The sequence below is a fragment of the Vulpes vulpes genome, chromosome 12 (genome assembly GCF_048418805.1).
Source record: "Vulpes vulpes isolate BD-2025 chromosome 12, VulVul3, whole genome shotgun sequence".
Taxonomy (NCBI): domain Eukaryota; kingdom Metazoa; phylum Chordata; class Mammalia; order Carnivora; family Canidae; genus Vulpes; species Vulpes vulpes.
The window spans coordinates 141,093,348-141,113,261 of record NC_132791.1 but is presented as its reverse complement, the minus strand read 5'-3'; the positions used below and the strand labels follow the sequence as shown (position 1 = coordinate 141,113,261).

The 19,914-nt window shown below is 37.4% G+C and overlaps 1 protein-coding gene across 48 annotated transcripts in view; it reads right to left on the bottom strand.

Moving 5' to 3' along the window:
• Nucleotides 1-19,914, bottom strand: part of NCOR1 (nuclear receptor corepressor 1) — a 151,702-nt gene that overhangs the window by 115,947 nt on the left and 15,841 nt on the right. For all 48 annotated transcript variants that reach the window (XM_072730425.1, XM_072730437.1, XM_072730429.1 and 45 more), the window contains exons 2-3: nucleotides 14,744-14,921; nucleotides 5,489-5,622 (exon numbers count right to left, since the gene is read on the bottom strand). In XM_072730425.1, the coding sequence (XP_072586526.1) occupies nucleotides 5,489-5,622; nucleotides 14,744-14,851 (242 nt within the window). In that variant the 5' untranslated portion in view covers nucleotides 14,852-14,921. The remainder of the gene's footprint in view (nucleotides 1-5,488; nucleotides 5,623-14,743; nucleotides 14,922-19,914) is intronic.

Genomic DNA, 19,914 nt, shown 5'->3' with positions numbered 1-19,914 from the left:
GATAATCAGGACCGCGGCTGGCCTGCAAGAAAACCGTGTGTGCAACTACTCTGGTACACAGGGCTGGACAAACTGCCCAAGCTGGATTTCAGTACTCAGTTGTCCCCTCAACCTACAAAACTTAAATTCAAGTATTACATTGTACCTCTAGTGACTCAGCCTACAAGATTTACCAAAGCCAGAAAGAAGAGCACACCCAGTGCCAAAGGAGAACATAAGGTGGCCAGGATACAGGACAATTAGACAAACACTGAGTACAGAAAGCTCTCTTTCCATCAAGAAATCAGGCTAGGGCACCTGGGTGGTTCTGTCAGTTAAGTGTCTGCCTTCAGCTCAGGTCGTGGTCTCAGGGTCCTGGGATCAAGCCCTCTGTGGGGCTCCCCGCTCAGGGGGGAATCTGCTTCTCCCTCTCCCTCTGTACCCCCCTACTTGTGCTTTCTAATAAAGAAATAAAATCTTTTAAAAAAAAAAAAAAAGAAAGAAATCAAGCTATTTCCCATTTCAGCTTGCCCATCCTTTTTAGAAGAACACAACTACTCATGGATAAATAAGTAAATATATAATTGAACATTTAAAATTTCAAAAACAAATGCAATTTTATAATGGAGTCCTGGAGGAGTTAAGCATGAAATCTGCATTTTAAATGAACACTTCTGCCTTTTAAAAACTAACACCAGTGGAAGGGTACAGCCACTTTGGAAACAGTGTAGTCATTTCTCAAATGGCAAACAGAGAACCATGATATGATAAAGCAATTCTACTAGGCATATTCCCAAGAGAAAGGAAAATCCACAGTCACATAAAATGAGTGCATGAATGTTCCTAGCAGCATTATTCATAACAGTCAAAAAGTGAAAACTCAAATATCAACTATGAATCGATAAATGAGGTATAAAAAAATAAACATCAGATTTTCATACTAAAAAAAAATCTCTGTAGACTTTTAAACTTAAAAGTTCTTATATTTTACTGACTTCTATGACCTCCTAATATTATCTTTAAATATCTTTAAATGAATTAAAGTTATTAAATGGGTTTTTTACTGTAATATACCTATACCATATTATTTTAATTTTGAAGAAAAGAAAACCCTCATGAAGGGAGAATATGTCATAACGTTCATAGCTATTCAAAAACAGTGGTCCACAAAAATCATTAGGAATTACATCAACTGATTTTATTTATGCCTAGCTATGGAAGGCTATTCTCTGAAACAAAATTTATTTCACCTAAATTTTCATACATACAAGCACGATTCGGCTTCTTTTGTTGCTCAAGGGAAAAACCAATTATCTGAAGTTCAGTGAATCTTTTATAATATATGAAATTACCTCAACTATTCTGCATCTTTTAATCTAAATATCCAAATATTCTACTTATGTGGACTAATTTTTCCAATGAAATCTAGAAAACATGATTGATGATACTGACCCAGAAATGACTCTTATATTTCAAAAGTACTGTTTATAAAAGGATATAGATTTGCTTAACCAAAAAATTCCAGGAATACAGAAGTAGCAAATTGCCCCAAATCCCACCACACTGAAACAATGCCAAAATTAGTTGAATTCCATTCCCAGTCATCACTTTATTTTTATATACATATGGGGGGATATACAGGCAAAAATAAAGTAACAAAAAGAATCACATACAATATTTTTTAAAGTGAAGATTATTTGGTTTGTTTTTATACAGGTATTAAGGAAAAAAAATAAAATGAAATAAAGCTTAAAATGGAAGAACCGCTGGACTCCAGGTAAATGCTCCTTCACCATAAGAAATTAGTTCCTAAAATTAGTTCCCCCACTAAAGGGTAAGAGGAAAACTATGAAAGGCATTAAGATGGGAATTTTTTTTATTAACTTAAGAATTCCATGTCAAAAAAAAAAAAAAAAAAAAAGAATTCCATGTCAGAAGTACCAAATCACTCCAGGCATACTCTTTTTTTTTTTGTTTAGCTTTTTATTTATTTATTTATTTTTATTATTATTTTTATTTATTTATTTATGATAGTCACAGAGAGAGAGAGAGAGGCAGAGACACAGGCGGAGGGAGAAGCAGGCTCCATGCACCGGGAGCCTGATGTGGGATTCGATCCCGGGTCTCCAGGATCGCGCCTGGGCCAAAGGCAGGCGCCAAACCGCTGCGCCACCCAGGGATCCCCAGGCATACTCTTCATGTGCATATCTTTAAACATTCTCCCAATACCTTCTATACCTCTAGATTCCATAGTTATATCATTTTTACTTTGTCAAGATTTGCTATTGACATTCAGTTGTAATTCATCTAGGTATCTCAGATGGCCTTTTTACTTAAAGGAATTTGTGGCTTACTACAGTCCTTTTACCATGGCTTCCATTCTTCAGGTGGATTCCAGCACCTAGAAATTCTTCAAGAAGTTTTAGATGATCAGTGCTTTCATGTCTAAGACTGCTTGCTTCTTGCTTTTGTTCTTGGACTTAAGTCTTTTTCTCAGAACTTCGTAGATACTGCTCTGCTATCTTCTATCCTTGTAGTCGTTTGAAGCCACTCTTTTTCCTATCTAGAATTTCTTTTGCTTCCTGAATTCCTGATTCTTTTACTTACCTTTGAACTTTAATAACTGAACCAGGAAAAAAATAATAATAATAACTGAACCAGGATCTGTCTTGATGTTGATCTTTCTGTGCAAGTTTTCCTAGAGCAAGGTATGTCCTATCAAGGTAGAGAGTTCTCCTTTCACTTTACCAAGAAAAAAGTGTTCTTTTAAAATTATATTATTTCCTTTCCTTTACAGGTTCTCTACCTCAGAAACACATGTTCTTATGATTGTTGGATGATTTTAATTTATCCTCCATATTTACCAACTTCTTTCTTAAGATTTGATTTATTTGAGAGAGAAAGCAAGAGACAGCATGAATGGAAAGAGAGAGACAGAGGGAGAAGCGATTTCCTGTGGAACAAGGAGCTTGATGTGGGGCTTGATCCTAGGACCCTAACATCATGAGCTGAGCCGAAGGCAGATGCCTAATCAACTGAGCCGCCCAGGTGCCCTTAACAACTTCTTGCTAATTGCTTTAATGTCTATCCTTTTCTTCCACATCTACTCGATTATCTCTGGACTTTCTCGCAGGACAAGGATCTAATGTTTAGGCACACCTGTTTCATTCCTTGTTACTTATTCTGTGTATTGAATTTATAAATGTGAGCTTGGTAACACTGGAATGTCCAATCTTTCATTTTATCTAATTGGGTTGCCTTCTACTATTTTTAAAGACCTTATTATTAATTTTAAGTTCTCCTGTAGCACATAACACTTAGAGGACACATTCTTCATTTTTCATATTCTTACACATAGGGCATTTTGTTTTTGACACTCTATATTGCTTTCTTTAATTTTCTTTTCCAGGAATATATTTGCCCTGTTCACAGCATTGTTACTCTACTGCTCAAGTACCCCCATGTGCAGCCCTACCCATACTTTCTCTTTGGTGTAGAATGGTGTGTGTGGGTTTTCCTTTTGTTGGGCATTTGTCTACAGATAGAGGACTGGGTTTGGCTTTCTATATTTTTCTACAGCCTGAGGGAACAGGGGAATGGGGCAGAGAGGAAAACTTGGCTGGGGCTATGATAGGCTTTGTTGAGGATCCTGGCCCACTCTACAAGCCAGACATGTAATCAGTCCTAAGGGCCTTGGCTTATCACTTTGGAAAAAAGCTCACCATGCCTGCCCTTCCTGCAAGACAGCACAATAGAGATTGCCAAGCAAACAATTCACCACCACCACACCCTCACCGTGTATATTTTTCTCAAATTAGGGAGTATTTATAAGAAATCTTGGGATTTTGGGGATCCCTGGGTGGCTTAGCAGTTTAGAGCCTGCCTTCAGCTCAGGGCGTGATCCTGGAGTCCTGGGATTGAGTCCCACATCAGGCTCCCTGCACGGAGCCTGCTTCTCCCTCTGCCTGTGTCTCTGCCTCTCTCGCTGTTTCTCATGAATAAATAAATAAAATCTTAAAAAAAAAAAAAAAAAAAAAGAAATCTTAGCATTTTACTGAGACTTTTTCTTTAACACTGCTTCTTTGAAACTAGAAGTAGGAACCAGGAGGCCAAGTCATGCAAGATTCTTCTAAATCCTATCTTGAAGGCTACTTTTCCAAGTTTATGGCAGTGGCTATTTCCTTCTTTAAACGGCATAATTTTTAGCCCTTTTTCAAAGAGCTATTTTTGTATATTTGCAAGATATTATGGAGGAGAGTGATCTGAATTCTCTCCATAACCTTGACCAAGAAATTATTGTTTACAATAATTTTAAACACAGCCAAACAATGTCAATCTTTTTATCTTTTTCAAACCTAAACAGTAAACATATTTTTAAAATAGAAAATCAGGTTCTTTATAAAATTGCTAAAACAAGAAAGCCAAAAAGGAGATTTAATAAAAGTAGTTATTATAATTCAAAATGCTTCAGATTAAGAGAATGGGTAAGAGAGAGCAGAGATAGTAAAGACACTGGGAAAAATGAATGCCTACCACGAACAGGGCCAATGTTACCTGATCTAATACTATCCTTTGAGGATATTGCCATTACTATTCTCATTATCACAAGTGAGAAAACTAAGGTTTAAGGAGTCTGAATCAGTAATTTGCAACTCTAACTGCAAATGAGAATGACTAGGAAACTCTAGACATACACGAACGCCTGGGCCAATCCCAGGAACTGATTTAATTCATTTGAGATGGGGCTGAGGCAAGTTTAAAAACCTAGGTGGTTCGGGATGCCTGGGTGGCTCAGTGGTTGAGCATTTGCCTTTGGCTCGGGGCGTGATCCGAGGTCCTGGGATCAGGTGCCCTATTGGGCTCCCCACAGGGAGCCTGCTTCTGTCTCTGCCTCTCCCTCCCTCTCTCTCTCTCTCTCTCTCCCTCATTCATGAATGCCCAATAAATAAAATCTTTAAAAAAAAAAAAAAAAAGAACCAAGGTGGTTCTAACATGCAGCCTAAATTAAGAACACCAGTTTATACACGTGACTAAGGCTACAAGCTGATCAGGATTGGACCTATGTCTACCTGACTTCCTACTACACAGCAGAACTGTGAACTCGGGAAACAAGTTCTAAGAGTTTTTAACTGTTATGATAAGTACTCCAAAAGATCAACCAACATAGGGCAGCCCTGGTGGCGCAGCGGTTTAGTGCCTCCTGAAGCCCGGGGTGTGATCCTGGGGACCCCGGATCGAGTCCCATGTCATGCTCCCTGCATGGAGCCTGCTTCTCCCTCTGCCTATGTCTCTGCCTCTCTCTCTCAATCTGTGTGTCTCTCATAAATAAATAAATAAAATCTTAAAAAAAAAAAGATCAACCAACATAAAAGACTTAAATTATTAACGATAAATGACCCATCATGGCTTGGTTATAAAACTATAAAATTAAATTCAATGGCATACTTGTGAAGTACACACACACTTGAGAAGTTCCATCCTAGATGGAAACACAAAAGAACCCCATTACCTGTCAGAACCCGGGTGAAATTCTGAAAGCAGGGAAGGCCGTCTGCGAAGCTGCTGTTGCTGCTGCTGTTGCAGGAGCTGTGATGCCTGGCTGACTTCAAGATGAGAAGAACGATAATCAGGGACTGCAAATTCCTAGTATTAAAAGAATCACAGATTACTTATTAGCCAAAAAGTCAAAAACATCATGAAATTAAACCATGTATAAATGCAGAGAGGCAGTTATGGGCCACTAAGCATGGAAAGAAACAGCAATGATGATTTCTATCCTTCACTGATCTAATTCTTCCCCATCAACCTAAAACAATCAACATTTTAACTGTGTATCATTCAAAAGAATTCAATTTGACTATATTTGACTCATTCTCCTAATAACATGCATTACAGTAACTCCCCATCTATATTATTCAAGCAGTAAGATCTCAAACTCAAGTGTTCAACATGAAATCCTAAAAAACAAACAAACAAAAAAAGAAATCCTAAAAAACAGTCCAACCTTAAGTTCAAAATGGGTGAGCTGGAAGGCCACAGAAGCCATTTAAATACATGTATATTTACAAATGAAGAGACAGAAGTCCAGAAACTCAACCTGCTAGTTAAGAGTAATGCTAGTAATGCTACTTTTAACTTTTCATTGAAAAGAGAAAAAGCTCCTTTTCAAAAGAGATTAATGCTAACAATCATGGTTATACCTAGAACTGTCAACCCAGGAATTCCACTCCTACCTATATACACAAGGTATTTAAAGCATATGTCCACACACAAAACTTAGTACACAAATTTTCAAAGCAGTGTCATTCGCAATAGCCAAAATGTAGAAAGAATCCAAATGCCCAGTGACTCAAGAATGGATAAACAAAACGAGCTGTATCTATACACTGGAATGCTATTCAATCATAACGAGGAATGAAGTACTGATACATAGTACAATCTAGACGAACCTGGAAAACATAATGTTAAGCTAACTAAAAACAGACATAAGGGCCACATGTTTTATGATTCCAGTTATATAAATGTCTATAAGAAACAAATCAACAGAGACAGAAAGCAGATTAGTGGTTGCCAGGGAACTGATAGGAAAGGGGGATTGGGATGAACTAGTATAAGGTATGAGTTTCATTCTGGGTGGCAGAAAAGTTCTGGAATTAGATGGTAATGGATGCCCAACTCTGAATATACTAAAACTATTATATTATACACTTTAAGATGGTGAGTGTTATGTTATATGAATTATATGTCAACAAAAAGCATTTTAAATCATGAATAGATCAAATTGAGCAATCCAGACTGAAACATGGAATAGATAAGTCCAGAGCTCCTCACGGTAAGCAGATAAAACATAATTCTTACGTAGTCTAAGAAAAAATATCAAATAGAAAGTTGAAAATATAATCAAGAAACACTAAAGTCAGAGCCACTTTAAAAAAGGCACGACAACTCACTCAAAAATAATTTACATCCAAAGAAACAGATAAAAGACTAAAAGTAAAAAAGACACAAAAGTATAAACGATATCCTCAAAAAAGGGACTGAACAGCAGTTAAAGAAATTAAAAAATTAACCAGTGAGATTAGACAACAGAACAGAACAGGTGAAGAGCAAATGAAAGCAAAGACAGAACAGAGAGGCATTCTCTTGGAACACAGCAAGGCACAAAGCTAGGGAAGTTAGAGAAGGAAAGTTAAAACCTCCAAGGTTAAAAGTTCCAACCTCCAATACCTACAGGTGAGAAGCAATATTCTAAGAAATAACAGAACAGCATTTCTCAGAAGTTAAAAAAGACAAAGTCCTTGGATTTAAAAGGACCTAAAAGTTGGGCGTAGTTTAAAAATTAATCCATCACACTGGATGGACATATCAAAAATTTCAGATAAGCAAAGATAAAGAGAAAACTTGGTATCATGAGAAACAGGAAATAGGTTTCCTACAAAGTAACAAAGATCATAATAAAAAGTCTCATTAGTGACACTGTATAGAAGTAAACATGAGCAGCCTGGGTGGTTCAGCGGTTTAGCACCACCTTTAGCCCAGGGCCTGATCCTGGAGACCTGGGACCGAGTCCCACGTCAGGCTCCCTGCATGGAGCCTGCTTCCCCCTCTGCCTGTGTCTCTGTCTCTCTCTCTCTCTCTGTGTCTCTCATGAATAAATAAAATCTTAAAAAAAAAAAAAAAAAAAAAAAGAAACAGACAGGGATGCCTGGGTGGCTCAGCAGTTTGGCGCCTGCCTTCCGCCCAGGACTTGATCCTGCAGTCCTGGGATCGAGTCCTACATCGGGCTCCCTGCATGGAGCCTGCTTCTCCCTTGGCCTGTGTCTCTGCCTCTCTCTTTCTCTGTGCCTCTCATGAATAAATAAATAAAATCTTTTTAAAAAATACACACACACACAAAAAAAAAGAGAGACAAATAACCAATTCTAAGTTCAGAGAAAAAGAACTTTGAACCTACAAATTCAACAACCAAACCATCTCAAATTTTAGGATTATGAACTTTTCAGAATTCAAGAACTCAGAAAATTTACCAACCACAGACTCTCTCTGAAAGGATTTCTAAAGGATATATCCAACAAGACAAATTAAGAGTAAGGAGTGAAATAAACAACAGTGTCCTTCAGGTTCCAGGTAGGAGTACATAACTGTCCAAAATTACATTCTCAAAGTAAACAGCCAAAAATTTGGGCAAAACATAGTAACTAAAAAACAAACAAACAAACAAACAAACAAACCATAGCAACTATCTTCAGGACTCCACAGGACTCGATCTCTGAGAAAAAAAAATCACACAAATGGGGTAAATCCTACTGTACTCCAGGCTTTCTGCTTCGAGGCAATCTCCACATTGCATCCCTGGGAAGGGAACCCAAATGGTGCCCATTATCTTCTTCATTAAAGAAGCAACCATACTAGTTTGATATAAAGCCATATGGACAGGATTTCTGGAGACTCTGAGTGGCGGGAATTAGATAGAGAAAGATTTCCCAAAACGTGAATTTGGGTTCTCCTAAGTTATTGGCTAAACTCCAATCTGCAAATGCATAGGGGAGAGCACAGCCCAGTCTTAAACATCACTGGTTGTTCTTAGAAAGAATAATTCGGAGGAACTCTAAAATAAACAGTTCCCAGAGCTTACACAGCGTCAGAACTCAATCAAATTTCCTCCCGCCAGAGGGAAGAAACCTCAATGAATACATAAAATAATCACTAAATATCCCAGAAGAGACAAGTTCAGAAGTGGTGAACAAATAAGACTTAGAATAAAGAGTACTCTAGACTTGCCCTCAGACAGTTTAAAAATAAACCTCGAAAGTAATTTAACTGCCTACCAGAAGGAATCCAATTCTCTTTAAAGGAACACAACAAAAGGCAGTATCAAAAATGTGTAAAATTCACAATGTTCATATTCTACTGAAAATGAAAACTCCGGGGATGCCTGGGTGGCTCAGTGGTTGAGCGTCTGCCTTTGGCTCAGGGTGTGATCCTGGAGTCTGGGGATGGAGTCCCACATTGGGCTTCCTGCAAGGAGCCTGCTTCTCCCTGTGCCTATGTCTCTGCCTCCCTCTCTATGTCTCTCGTGAATAAATAAAATTTTAAAAAAACAAAAATTAAAAAAAAAAAGAAAACTCCAATGTCTGTAATGAAAATTTCACAGGATAAAATTAACAATAGGTTGGAAACTGTAGAAGAAAAAAAATAGAAAAAATAAAATGAACAGAGGTCCAGTGACCTGTCGGATAATATAAAATAGGAGTAACTGGCATTTCAAAAACAAAAACAAAAAACTAGGGGGACAGTAGACAGAAAACCATATCTGAAGAAAGAATGGCTGAATTGCCCAAATTTATGAAAATTATAAATCCATAGAAGCATGAAGTTCAGTGAATGCCAAAGACAGTAACACATGTATTTAAAAAGCCCAACAAAGGCACATCATAATTAGATTACTAAAAACCAGTAATAATGAGAAAAATCTTGAAAGTAACCAAAGAAGGGGAAAGATACTTATATATACATAAAAAGATAATAACCAAAAACAGATGCCTGGGTGGCTCAGTCAGTTAGGCATCTGCTTTTTGCTCAGGGCATGATCCTGGTTCTGGGATCGAGTCCCACATCAGGTTCCCTACGGGGAGCCTGCTTCTCCCTCTGCCTATGTCTCTTCCTCTCTCTCTCTGTGTGTCAGTAATAAATAAAATCTTTAAGTAAATAAATAAATAAAATCTAAAAAAAAAAAAGGAATGACCAAAGATTTCTGGTCAGAAATCATACAAGCCAGAATACAACAAATGGTATCTTTTAAAGTACAGAAAGAAAATAACCATCAGCTTAGAATTCTGTATCAAGTAAAATATTCTTTAAAATTAAAACTGGGGATCCCTGGGTGGCGCAGCAGTTTGGCGCCTGCCTTTGGCCCAGGGCGAGATCCTGGAGACCCGGGATCGAATCCCACGTCGGGCTCCCGGTGCATGGAGCCTGCTTCTCCCTCTGCCTGTGTCTCTGCCTCTCTCTCTCTCTCTCTGTGACTATCATAAATAAATAAAAATTTAAAAAAAAATCAAATTAAATTAAATTAAAACTGAAATAAACTTTTTCAGATAAATAAAAACTGAAGAGTTCACTGCTAAAAGACCTACACTAAAAATAAATAAATAAATAAATAAATAAATAAATAAAAGACCTAAACTAAGAGAAATGACACTGTTCAAGCAAAAAGAAAATAGTATCAAAAGGAAACTTGAATACACACAGAGCATTGAAAGATTCCAGAAATGTTATATCTGTGGGCAATTAGAGAAGGAAGAATATGGAGCAGAAATTAATAAAATAGAAAAAAAAATAGTGAAAATGGATGAAACCAAAGCCAGTTATTCTCAGAAAAGAATCAAATTGATAAACCTCTAGGCCAGACTAATAAAATATGAAGAATGATATCACAACAGATCTCAAAGACATTGAGAAGATAAAAGGTACAACTTATTAATTTAACATATTGAACAACAAAACTCACCCAGACTGACTCAAGAAAAAAAAAAAAAAGCACCCAAATATAACTATTAAAGAACCTGAACTTGCAGCACCTGGGTGGCTCAGTGGTTGAGCATCTGCCTTTGGCAGAGGTTGTGATCCTGAGGTCCTGGGACTGAGTCCCCCATCAGCTCCCTGCAAGGAGCCTACTTCTCCCTTTGCCTGTGTCTCTGCCTCTCTCCGTGTGTCGCTCATGAATAAATAAATAAAAAGAACGAAGCAGGGATCCCTGGGTGGCGCAGCGGTTTAACGCCTGCCTTTGGCCCAGGGCACGATCCTGGAGACCCAGGATCGAATACCACGTTGGGCTCCCGGGTGCATGGAGCCTGCTTCTCCCTCTGCCTGTGTCTCTGCCTCTCTCTCTCTCTCTCTCTCTCTGTATGTGACTATCATAAATAAATTAAAATTAAAAAAAAAACAAAACGAAGCAACTCACAATTTCAATTCTTTACACAAAAGAAATTCTAGACCCTCAGATTTCACTGAAAAATTCTATCAAACTTCTTAAGAAGAAAAAATACTAATCCTACACAAACTCTTTAAGAAAATACAGGAGATGGGAACACTTCCCAAGCTAACAAAATTCTTTTTTTTCATTGAAGCCTAATCAGCATACAATGTTAGATTAGTTTCAGGGGTACAACATATTGATTTGACAATTCTAGACATTACTCAATGCTTCCTATGATAAATGCAGTCACTAGCTACTAACAACATTCCTAATAGTCAAAGACTAAATACCTTCCTCTTAAGATCAGAAACAAGTCAAGGGTGTCTACTCTTACCTCTTCAACACTTTTACAAGCAATTAAAGCCAGTACAATTAGGAAGAAAGAAAAAAAGGCATCCAGTTTAGAAAGGTACAGGCCAAACTGTCTTTATTCTCAGATTACAGGTCCGCCTACATAGAAAATCTTGCGGAGGGGCACCTGGGTGGCTTAGTTGGTTAAGCATATGCCTTTGTCTCAGGTCATGATCCGGGGGTCCTGGGATAGAGCCCCATGTTAGGCTCCCTGCTCAGCGGGGAGTCTGTTTATCTCTCTCCTTCTGCGATTCGTGCTTTTTCTCTCTCTCGCTCTCTCATTTTTAGTATATGTGCCGCCAAAGCAAGCACTGTCTCTCTCTCAAATAAAATTTTTAAAAAAGAAAAAATCTTGTGAAATCTATAATAAAGCAACTAGAAGTAACAAGGTTGCAGGATACAAGACCAATAGACATAGTAGCAATGAACTGAAAACTGAAATTTCAAAAGCAATACATTTATAATTGCATCAGAAATATGAAAATTGGGGTGCCTGGGTGACTCAGTTAAGTGTCTGCCTTTGGCTCAGGTCATGATCTCGGGGTCCTGGATGGAGCCCTGTGTGAGGCTCTCAGCTCTATGGGGACTCTACTTCTGCCTCCCTCTGCTCCTCCCCCCATTCTTGCTTACTCCCCTTCTAACAAATAAAATCTTTTAAAATATATATAAAATATTTAGGAACAAATTGACAAAAGATGTAAATGACCTGAGCACTAAAAACTACAAAACATTACTGAGAAAAATTAATGAAGACCAAAATAAACGGAGAGTTACACTATGTTCATGGACCAGAAAAATCAAAGTTGTTAAGATGTCAATTCTCTCCCAAATTTATCCCTAGGCTCAATAAAAATCCAATCAAAATCCCAGCAAAGGGTACCTGGGTGGTGCAGTCTGTTAAGCATCTGCCTCTTGGTTTTGGCTCAGGTTGTGATCTCAGGGTCATGAGAATGAGCCCTGCAAAAGGCTCTGTGCTGAGCAGAGAGTCTGCTTGTGATTCTCTCCCCTCTCCCCCTTTGAAATAAAAATAAATCTTTAAAAAAAAAAAAAAGGCAAGTTGTTTTGTAGAAACAGAGAAGTTGATTTAAAATGTATGTAGAAATGTTAAACTAGAATATTCAAAACGATTCAGAAAAGAATCACACTACTGAATTTCAACTTACTATAAAGCTATGTTAAGACAATATGAAGTGCGTTATTAAAAGACTACATGTCTGTTTATAAAGAAAATAACATAGATGTGAGGTAAAGATACAAAAAATACATCAATAGAACAATATGAAGAAAACAGAAATAGACTTGCACATATATGGTCAACTGATTTTCGTTGAAAAATTGCCAAAACAATTCAGCAGGGAAAGAAGAATCTTTTTAACAAATGGTTCCTACAACAATTGGATAGCCGTATGCAAAACAATAACCTCAACTATTACCTCACATTATAAACAAAATTTAATTCAAAGTAAGTGATAGACATAAATGTAAAACCTAGAACTATAAAACTTAAAGAAGAAAACGTAGGAGAAAGTCTTAGTGACCTGGAGTTTGGCAAAAAAAAAAATTTTTTTTAAATTTTTTTTTTAATAGTGAAAGGGAATAAAGGGGAAAGGAGAAAAAATAAGTGGGAAATATCAGAAAGGGAGACAGAACATGAAAGACTCCTAACTCTGGGAAACAAGCTGGGGGTGGTGGAAGGGGAGGTGGGTGGAGGGTGGGGGTGACAGGGTGGCGGGCACTGAGGTGGGCACTTGACGGGATGAGCACTGGGTGTTATTCTGTATGTTGACAAATTGAACATCAATAAAAAATAAATTTATTTAAAAAAATAAAAAATAAAATAAATAAAAATAAAAACTTTTTTTTTTAAGATTTTATTTATTTCATGAGGGAGACAGAGAGAGAGGCAGAGACACAGGCAGAGAGGGAGAAGCATGCTCCCTCCGGGGAGCCTGATGCAAGACTTGATCCCAGGACCCCGGGGATCACGATCTGAGCCAAAGGCAGACCCTCAACCACTGAGCCACCCAGGCATCCCTGGCAAAAATTTCTTAAATATGACACAAAACGCAAGAAATATAAAGATAAAAATTAATAAACTAGACTTGACAAAAATTAAAAACACATGCTCTCCAATAATACAGTTAAAATAAAGCAATACTTCTTTATAAAACCTAGGTAAAATAAACACACAGATACAGGTTTTTGAAATAATTTTATTTAGAATAACCAAAAACTGGAATAGGTAACTAGATAAATTGTGGTATATCCATACCCAACAATTAAAAGAAATTACTAAGATGTACCAGAACATGAATAAATCTCAAAAATATTATGGGAAGCAAAAGAAGCCACAAAAAAGTGTTCATATAAAACTCAAAACAAATATAATCTGTTATGACAAAAAGCAGAGCAGTGGTTTCCTGGGAGCTGAGGTTTGTGGAAAGTAGAGAAGGAAGACTGACCCAGATGGAGTACAAGGGATGGGGTGATACAAATACTCTATATCGTCATTCTGGTGATGGTTTTATTGATGTATGAAACTGACAAAATGTACACACATAATAAAATTTTATTATATGTAAACTAAAAGTCTATAAAACAAAACAAAACAAACAAACAAAAAAGAAACAGCAACAAAACTCTAGGAAATCAGTATTCAGACAAGGAACATGGATGAAGAGAGGGCAACACAACCAAAATTCAACACCCAATTATAAAATTCAACACGGGATCTAGCAATAGAAAGTAACTTCTTTAACTGAAAAAGGCCATCTATAAAAACATGCAACTAACATGGAACAAGGTAACAGTCTCCATTCTCACTCCATAATCAAGATCACACTCAAAGCAGTCTTCAGTAGTACTGAACTATATTTTGCTGGAAAATTTGCTTTCTTTTTCTTTAAGATCACCATTTTATCCATCCCTTCCCTTTTCTCTTCAAACCTCTTACACTCCTGTCTTCAGCTCGCTCTGAGCTAATCATAACTTCATCTCCTATTTTATTTTTCACAAGGTAAATCAGCATACAAACTCTTTCATCTGCCTGCCATCAACCTCTCAAAAAGGCACAGGCTCTATCCTGGCCATCACTCAAGAGAGACCAAGTTAACTGGCCAGCTTAATACTCAACCAGAACCTGGAGTAATAAACCTAAGTCTTAACCTAGAAACCCTAGACAATTGGTATTTTTCTATCAAAAACTCCTACAAACAAAACCAGACATGTTCACCCCCTGAAATCTGGCACAAAGCCATACTAAGACAAAGATAATTAATCCCCAACCTCTGGCTCCCATCTTTGAGAACGGTTCTTGCCATTTAAAATATATAGATACAACAATTACATTTGGTTTCTGACCAACAAATGTATTAAATAGGAAAGCAAAACACACACCAACACAACTTGTGCAACTGCATAATATTTGTTCCTTACCTGCTGGTGACGCGTGCTGGGAAAGGTGTACTGAACAGAGTGGGGAGGATAACGACTTTGTTCTGTGCTGAATGCTCCTTGGTTGGGAGGATAACCTGAACTTGACATTATCAGTAAAGAAGTCCTCACCAGGCTGTGAGATCAAGTCCAACAAACAATCATGTTTCTAGGAAACCACCTAAACAGGATGAGGAAAAAATAGAAATGATAAGAACTAAAGCACCAGGTGTACTTCTAATAAATTATAACTATAGCTGCATAAATAAAACCACAATTACCAGTAAAAGCTTTCTCTCATGTATTTACTTAATAGAAGTTATTGAGGTTTGAAAAACATTAATGTGTCATTTCTTGTAGACTTCAAAAAGGTTCTTTAATATATCACAAACAACAATATCAGTAGTTATAGAAAGTAAAAAGAAGGATATAAAATCTTAGCATGGGACCTGGCACATGGCAAATGCTCAACAAATGTCCTTTTTTCTTTGGGTAAATGTCTGATAACCAAATGTTATATACTACAGAAACAAAAAACTACAGTTGTAAGTTTGGGGGTTGTAAACAAAAAATCAATTGTTAAAAAGATTCAAGAGTATTACAAGGTAAGCATTTGTGCAGAGGAAATAGTATCTTCATTTAAAAATTGTGCCCCCAAAATAACAGCCTAAAAAGACATTCAGGATGAGAAAGCACTCAAGGGGGAACAAAGTGAGCTTATTACTTCAAGGAAAACAACTGCCAGTATTTGTGGAAATTAGGATTTTGGAAAAACTTTTATCTGCTTGCATGAACTTGACAGCTTCCCCATATTTAAAGACTTTTCTGGCAAGACTGGTGGTGATACTAACAAGTGTGAGTTTCTGATATATTACATAATGAAATATGTCAACATTTGAAATATCTGTTTAATTCCATAAACCAATATTTTCCAAATGACCAATACACAATGTTACAAAATCATTCATGAATGTAATATTTAAAGTACAAGACAATCCAATAAATGTTTAATGTGATAGAATATGAAAAGTTCATTGATATGGTTTGAGATCCTACACAGAATGAATCTTTCAAAAATTGCCACTTGTCTAGTTTGGGTATGGAATCAAAGAATAACTACAATTATCTAAAAAGGCTATTAAAATACCCCCTCTCTTTTCCAAATACATATCTGCATGAGATCAGCTCTTCTTCATAAACTTCAATCAAAACAATATATTGCAAGACTGAATGGAAAAGGAGATTTGAGATTAAAGCTATCTGTAAGCCAGATATCAAAGAGGTTTGCAAAGATGTAAAACAATGCCACTCTTCTCATGGTTTTGTTTTATTCCAGAAAAGTTACTTATAAAAATGTCATTTATATTAGCATATTAGCATAGTTTATATTATTTTTACATGAATTAGTATCTTTAAAATGTCCTTTGTAGTATCTAATATTGTAAATATCAACATACCTAACCCACATAAGCAAAAGCTCTTTGGAGTCCTAAATAATTTTAAGGGTATAAAGGATATTTTCTTATGATTTATTTATTTATTTGAGAGAGAAGGGGAGCAGGAGGAGGGGCAGAAGGAGAATGGGTACCCTGACGTGGGGCTCCATCCCAAGACTCCGGGATCATGACCTGAGCTGAAGGCAGATATTTTAATGGACTAAGCCATGCAGGTGGCCCCTAAAGGATTCTTGAGACCCAAAAGTTTGATGACCACTGGCCTAGAGAATTAAGTCACCTTTAGATCGACAATCATTAGTGACCTAGAGAGGCCAGTCACACCCAGGTCCATGCACACACTCCTGGAGAATCTGCCCCTAGTTAAGCTGAGGCTTTGACGCAATATTTATATCAAGTGAACTCCCCTGGTGCACAGGGATGTACCACTTTAGATCCCTCTCCAAGAATGTGGAATTGAGAACTGGCAGCTATAGAGAACTGAGTTGCAAAGTGGCCAGAGTAGGAGTCAAGGTGAGCCAAAGCATGTGCCAGAAAGATTACAGATGGAGTAGAGAATGCCAGTCTAGATACAGGCTAGAGTAGACTTGCAGAGACAAGTGGAGCCAAGAAACCTTGCAGGCCCCAGAGACACAGCAGCACCCGCCTTGGCTCCTTAGTCTTTGCTCCAGGGTCAGTTCCCATGAGAAGCTGCTATACTCCTTTCCTTGACCTTGTATACATAGTCTTACAGTAAATCCTCCTTTACTTAATATAGATGAGTAAGTTTTTATTTCTTAGAATCAGAGCTCAAGTTAAATCCTAAAATAACTATACAAACTTGGAAAAAAAACAAAAGTCATGTCCATCGTGTAATGAATGGATAACCAAAATCAGGTATATCCATACAAGGGAAACTTATTCCACCAAAAAAAAATGAAGTACTGATACACAGTACAACTTAAACAAACTCTGAAAACATTATGCAAAAGTAAAAGAAGCCAATCATAAAAGTCCACACTTTGTGTGATTCCTTTCATCTGAAAGGAATGGCTTTGCCCAGAATAGGCAAAGCAAGATATAGGACAGAAAATAGATGAATGGCTGCTTAGGGATGGTAGGATGGGGATGGAGGAATAACAAGTAATGGGCAAGGTATATGGGGCTTCTTTTGTTTTTACTGCAGTAGAGTATACAGAAACTTTACACTTTTAAGGGTATAACTGTGGGGCATCATTTATATTCACATTGTCATACAACTATCAGCACCATCCATCTTCAGAACTTGTTCATCTTCCCCAACTAGAATTCTATATCCATTTCACACTAACTGCTCATTCCCCCTCCCATCTGCCCCTGGCAACTACCATTCTACTTTCTGTCTCCACGAATTAGACAATGCTAGGAAACCTCATATAAGTGGAATTAAACAATATCTGTCATCTGTGATTGGAAAATTTCACTTAGCACAATGTCCCCAAGGTTTGTACAAGTGGCACCATATATCAAAATTATCTACCTTTTTAGGGGTGAATAATAATATTCCATTGTATTGGAGTTTCTTTTTGAGGTGATAAAAATGTTCTAAAACTGACTGTAATGATGTTTGCACATATCTCTAAATATACTAAAACCCACTGAATCGTGTACCTTAAATGGATGAATTGCATGATACGTGAATTGTATCTTAATAAACCTATTTTTTAAAAATTACCAATCCAAAAACAAACAAAACTATACAAAGCAACTATGAGGTTTAAAAATGATTACTCAGGGGTGGCTGGTGGGATCAGTCAGAAGACCAAGTGATTCCTGATCTTTGAGTTTTGAGTTTGAGCCCCACATTAAGGCATAGAGATTACCAAAAAAAAAAAAAAAAAAAAAAAAAATTAAGTTTAAATAAAAGTAAAAATGAGCCTGGTTACTTCCCCCGCTGGACTTGTCCCACCGTTCAGTCCGCGGGGCTGGCGCTTTCTGAGAAATGGGACAGGGGCGGGAGGAGCGGACTAAAAAAAAAAAAAAAAATGATTGTGTAGCAGTCCAAGTTATTAACATATGCCACATTCATGGATTCTAATACCCACATATGTTCATATCTTAATTACTCTAAAGTCAATATGTATCCTACAATCAATGGCATTTTATAGTGTAACTAGCAGCATTTTTTTCTTTATTCTTAGTGATAAATAACATTATCTTAAAAGCAAAGAGACCTTTTTGCTGAGATACAGTATTGGAGACTACATCCAATAAGTCTGGTTTCTGCCTAAATTTTCCTATGGAGAGCTCACATTACAGAAATCACTATTGCTTTTTTTCCCTTTAATTTGTTCCTGGACTCTTAAGATAAAATTTTTTTAAAAACTGGGGCACCGGGATCCCTGGGTGGCTCAGTGGTTTGGCGCCTGCCTTTGGCCCAGGGCGCATCCGGGAATCCCGGGATCAAGTCCCACGTCGGGCTCCCTGCATGGAGCCTGCTTCTCCCTCTGCCTGTGTCTCTGCCTCTCTCTCTCTCTCTGTCTATCATGAATAAATAAATAAAACCTTTAAAAAAAAAAAACTGGGGTACCTGGGTGGCTCAGCTGGTTAAGCATCTTCCTTCGGCCCAGATCATGATCCCAGGGTCCTGGGATCAAGCCCCACATCAGGCTCCCTGCTCAGCAGGGAGCCTCTGCCCTTTCCCCCTGCTCGGGATCTCTCTTTCACACTTTCTTTCAAATAAATAAATAAAACCTTTTAAAAAAATAATAATAATAATAAAGTAAGGACCTTAATATTCTCAAAGTGACAATATACCCTGAGATCCTTCAAAAGAACAGGTTAACATTTACAGTACTTTCATAAAGCCTAAAAGAAATACATTTACAAACTAAGGACAGAAGACATCCTAAGCACAATTCCAAAAACATAAACAGTAAGACTGATATCTTGGACTTATAAAATATATATGTATATTTATTTTTTGGTACAGCAAAGATTCCTCAAAACAGCAAACTACATACTAGAAGAAATAGGGGCACTTGGGTAGCTCAGTTGACAGAGCATGCAACTTTTGATCTGAGTCGTGAGTTCAAGCCCCACATAAATATGAAAAAAAAATGACAACAGAAATATAGGGCATGACAGAAATATGGGATTAACAAAGGAAAGAAAATTAATGACATCTATTTCATCAGTAGTCACAGAAAAATAAAATCATTTTTCCCAAATTGGCAAAATATTAAAAATAATACCTAGTAATGGTGAAGGTTTGGAGAAAAAAAATTCTTTAAAAAAGATTTTATTTATTTGAAAGAGAGAGAGAGTGAAAGACAGTGAGAGCTAGAGAGAGAATGAGTAGGAAAGAGAGGGGAGAGGCAGGCTCCCCACTAAGCAGAGAGCCCAATGTGAGACTGGATCCCAGGACTCTGGGGTCATGACCTCAGCAGAAGACAGATGGTTAACTGACCGAGCTACCTGGGTGCTTCATGCTGCCATTCTTCTTTAGTGAGCAATCTGTACCCATTTTATATACACACCAGTAGGGGATCCCTGGGTGGCGCAGCGGTTTGGCACCTGCCTTTGGCCCAGGGCGCGATCCTGGAGACCCGGGATGGAGTCCCACATCGGGCTCCCGGTGCATGGAGCCTGCTTCTCCCTCTGCCTATGTCTCTGCCTCTCTCTCTCTCTCTGTGACTATCATAAATAAATTAAAAAAAAAAAATTATATACACACCAGTAGTCTGTAAAAGAGTGTTTTTT